Here is a 5,000-nt window from a genome sequence, read left to right as displayed (position 1 = left end):
GTTTCCGACAGAGGCTGAACTGAGGGGCTGCATAAAGGACCAGTAGAAGATAAATAAGGAGTTTTTAACTGGAAACCAGTAAACATATTCCAGTAGATATTCCATATGCAGAATATGTGTCCTTTAAGTTTTCATCAGCTGAGAGAAACAGATGTGTGTTTTCTGATCATCCTGCAGTTTATTGACTTTACGGAGAGACTTTTGTCAACATAGACATGAACATTTAAAGCAGCTCTGTGTGGACTTTTCTTGGAAACAAACAAAGTTTCTGTTTACATTCAGTGTTTCTCACTAAAACTTGTGTGTCTGACAAACATGTTGAAAATATCATTTTGGGGGATTTTATGTCTTAATTGCACAGCAACAGTTGAGATGACATGAAACAAAAGGTTCCCTGCTGGAATCAAACCACACATGTTGCATTTATGAGTCTTAACCAGTCAGCTACTGGGCGCTTCATCCAGCTAACTCACTGATTCCATGGCAACATTCTGTTTACGCCTGCAAAGCATTATGGGAACTGTATGATTAACCCCCATATCAAACTTAGACAGGAAGGACAAAATCCATGAATATGAACTTTTATCAATATTTCAATGACATCACCAATGATCAGACTCATATATTCTGGAACACTGACACTCTCCTCTAACGTCCATATACACACATATATCCATATACATATATATACATATATATCCATATACACACATATATCCATACGTATCCATATATACATTTATATCCATATATATACATATATATATACACATATATATCCATATGCATCTGTCTCTGTATTGAAAACCAGTCAACACACAGACAGAAAACTCACTACTTAAAACTGGCCTGAGGGTTGAAAATGAGTTTGTTTTGTTATGAAAATCTCTGAATTAAAATCATAATAGATGATCGAAGGATCAACAGCAGGACGAACAAACTTCACTGAACTGTGTGTGTGTGTGTGTGTGTGTGTGTGTGTGTGTGTGTGTGTGTGTGTGTGTTATCAGATGTGATGTGTGGTTGGTTCTCTCTCCTGAATTCCCAGCATTCCTCTGTCCTGTAAGATCATGTCGTGGTGGAGCAGCGAGTGGCGACGCCCTGACATGTTTGCCTCGACACGCTGAGCTGCAGGATGCAGGAGTGTGTGTGTGTGTGTGTGTGTGTGTGTGTGTGTGTGTGTGTGTGTGTGTGTGTGTGTGAGTGTGTGTGTGTGTGTGTGTGTTTCAGGTTTAAGGGCTCAGTTAGACATTTAGTAGATGTTCAGTCTGAGGAATTCTTCTCATCCTTTTGCTTTTCCTTCTTTTTTAACTGAGTGAGCTATGAACGGTAGGTATCAAACATACTGCAGAGAGAGTTCATGCGGCCTGATGGAGCTGCTGTATTGATCCAAACTGAAGCGTTTCTGCTCCATCAGACCTGCTGTCTACATTCATACATTCACTTCTTTTATCTAAAACATTTTACACACACTGACGTCAGCGAGCTTCCTGCAGGCTGCATGTCAGGAGGTCTGTGATCAATAAACAAGCTGCTGATCTGCAACACTGACATCACTTCCTGTGGTGCTTTGAAATCATTTAAGTGACAGAATGACAAAAGAAAAAAGATTAAAGCATGTTTGGTCCTCCTGGCTCTCCGTACTGATCACCGACTGATCAATAACACTGTTCACATCATATTCAAGACTCATCAGACAGAGTTTACATATTATTTACTGACATTAGAAAGTTTAGGTTTCATTATGTTGACTTCAGTGTTTGTTTCTCTGAGGGCCCCCTGAGGGCCCGGAGCCACAGTTTGAACACTCTGACTGAGGATCAGCAGGAACAGCTGCAGTTTGAGGTCAAACTGTCACTAAATGTTTCCATGGAAACGGGCAGAAAAAATGTCTTAAACCTGCAGTGTGGAACCAGCTGATCACAGGTCTGTTCCTCACACTAACAGAACCAGCTGATCACAGGTCTGTTCCTCACACTAACAGAACCAGCTGATCACAGGTCGGTTCCTCACACTAACAGAACCGGCCGATCACAGGTCGGTTCCTCACACTAACAGAACCAGCTGATCACAGGTCTGTTCTTCACACTAACAGAACCAGCTGATCACAGGTCGGTTCTTCACACTAACAGAACCAGCTGATCACAGGTCGGTTCTTCACACTAACAGAACCAGCTGATCACAGGTCTGTTCTTCACACTAACAGAACCAGCCGATCACAGGTCGGTTCCTCACACTAACAGAACCAGCTGATCACAGGTCGGTTCTTCAGACTAACAGAACCAGCTGATCACAGGTCTGTTCTTCACACTAACAGAACCGGCTGATCACAGGTCGGTTCCTCACACTAACAGAACCAGCTGATCACAGGTCGGTTCTTCACACTAACAGAACCAGCTGATCACAGGTCGGTTCCTCACACTAACAGAACCGACTGATCACAGGTCGGTTCTTCACACTAACAGAACCGACTGATCACAGGTCTGTTCCTCACACTAACAGAACCGGCTGATCACAGGTCGGTTCTTCAGACTAACAGAACCAGCTGATCACAGGTCGGTTCCTCACACTAACAGAACCAGCTGATCACAGGTCGGTTCCTCACACTAACAGAACCGGCTGATCACAGGTCGGTTCTTCACACTAACAGAACCAGCCGATCACAGGTCGGTTCTTCACACTAACAGAACCGACTGATCACAGGTCTGTTCCTCACACTAACAGAACCGGCTGATCACAGGTCGGTTCTTCAGACTAACAGAACCAGCTGATCACAGGTCGGTTCCTCACACTAACAGAACCAGCTGATCACAGGTCGGTTCTTCACACTAACAGAACCGACTGATCACAGGTCGGTTCTTCACACTAACAGAACCGACTGATCACAGGTCTGTTCCTCAGACTAACAGAACCAGCTGATCACAGGTCTGTTCTTCACACTAACAGAACCGACTGATCACAGGTCGGTTCCTCAGACTAACAGAACCGACTGATCACAGGTCGGTTCCTCAGACTAACAGAACCAGCTGATCACAGGTCGGTTCCTCAGACTAACAGAACCAGCTGATCACAGGTCGGTTCTTCAGACTAACAGAACCAGCTGATCACAGGTCGGTTCCTCAGACTAACAGAACCAGCTGATCACAGGTCGGTTCTTCACACTAACAGAACCAGCCGATCACAGGTCGGTTCTTCACACTAACAGAACCGGCTGATCACAGGTCTGTTCCTCAGACTAACAGAACCTGCTGATCACAGGTCGGTTCTTCACACTAACAGAACCAGCTGATCACAGGTCGGTTCCTCAGACTAACAGAACCAGCTGATCACAGGTCGGTTCTTCACACTAACAGAACCAGCTGATCACAGGTCGGTTCTTCAGACTAACAGAACCAGCTGATCACAGGTCGGTTCTTCAGACTAACAGAACCAGCTGATCACAGGTCGGTTCTTCAGACTAACAGAACCAGCTGATCACAGGTCGGTTCCTCAGACTAACAGAACCAGCTGATCACAGGTCGGTTCCTCAGACTAACAGAACCAGCTGATCACAGGTCGGTTCCTCACACTAACAGAACCAGCTGATCACAGGTCTGTTCTTCAGACTAACAGAACCAGCTGATCACAGGTCGGTTCCTCACACTAACAGAACCGGCTGATTATATTGTTTTAAATGTCAGAAACAGTTGTAAGTCAGTGAAGTCAGTGAACTCACCATGTTTGCTTCTCTGCTCTCACTTCCTGCTTCAGGTAAAAGTTGAGAAATCTTCAGTCAGTCAGGTGGATCCAGGTGATCCAGGTGATCCGGGTGATCCAGGTGATCAGGAACTGAACCTGGATCAGTTCAGATCAGTTCAGATGAAATTAGACTGATTCTGTTGATCTGAACAACATTTTCTTCTAACTTCTTTTTTCTTCTTCTTCTTCTTCCTTCAGTCTCAAGTCTCTCAACTCCCTGCAGGTGTGGGCAGGTAAGGCCCCGCCTCCTCCCTGTGGAATTCTGGGTAAAGTAGTCTGAGTGAACACAGCTGGAGCTCTGCTGCCCCCTGCTGTCACAATACAGAACTACAGTCAGATGAAGATTAAACAGATGATGCTGCTCATTTAATCTCTTCACATTTTTCACATCTTTATTTTATATTTTGATGGTTTTTGTTTAATTATATTTAACTTTTATCATTTTTTTACATTTCAAACATCTCTGTATATTTTACTTGAAAATGTGTTTTATTATCTCACTAATTATGTTTATTTTCAGCTGTAAAATCCTTTTAACTGCAGTAAACAGTGTGAGAGCTGCTGTATGGATAAAGTTGATTGATTGATTGATTATTGGGATAGTAGATTTAAAACTGGAATTGTATCTGTGTTGTAAAATTGAAAACTGTAAAAGAAAATAAATAAAATATTCTGAGCAGGAAATTCAGATTTTCTCAGATTCACAGACTTTAACACAAGAAAATGAAATTATGAAATTACTGAATAGTCGATGTTTGTGTTTCAAATAATTCAAAGAAAATGTGATTTTCCAGTAAATTTCCTTTTTAAAACACAAACTTTCCTTTTTAACTAAACTTTATTGAACAGATGTTTTCTTCTTTCATCTTCACACTGTATACTGTATGTTTATATCCACATACAGTTGTTTTTTTTGCAGTTTGATGCCTTTAAATAAATCCTGAACTGTGAATGTTGGTTTTAAAAACCTAATTAAGAAGCTGCAGTGACCTTTGACCTCCTGTCTGACTCAGCGACAGTGACTGAAGCTCAGAGTCCATCAGTTTAAACAGAAAACATGACGTCAGCTCCTCGTTATGTTTTTAATTTTACCTTCAATAATCCTTTTATCTTTTATTTATCTAAAAAACAGATTCATTCAAACCAAAACTCCAAAAATCTCTTCTCAAAGTTTTTATCTCGTTCGTCTATTTTGAAACTTGAAAAATGAGAAACAGGTTTCAGGATACGAACGTGTGCCGTAATTATCTGCCTGCAGCAGT

General features: G+C 42.1%; 1 protein-coding gene across 1 annotated transcript in view; it reads right to left on the bottom strand.

Moving 5' to 3' along the window:
• myo1eb (myosin IEb) overlaps positions 1–4,069 on the bottom strand; it is a 22,681-nt gene extending 18,612 nt beyond the window's left edge. The window contains exon 1 of the mRNA XM_042424957.1: positions 3,716–4,069. Within this exon, the coding sequence (XP_042280891.1) occupies positions 3,716–3,718 (3 nt within the window). The 5' untranslated portion in view covers positions 3,719–4,069. The remainder of the gene's footprint in view (positions 1–3,715) is intronic.
• Between the last annotated feature and the right edge of the window lie 931 nt (positions 4,070–5,000).

Source organism: Thunnus maccoyii, chromosome 10, assembly GCF_910596095.1.
Source record: "Thunnus maccoyii chromosome 10, fThuMac1.1, whole genome shotgun sequence".
NCBI classification, from domain to species: domain Eukaryota; kingdom Metazoa; phylum Chordata; class Actinopteri; order Scombriformes; family Scombridae; genus Thunnus; species Thunnus maccoyii.
The sequence above is the reverse complement of the archived record's forward strand: the minus strand, read 5'-3'. Positions and strand labels throughout refer to the sequence as shown.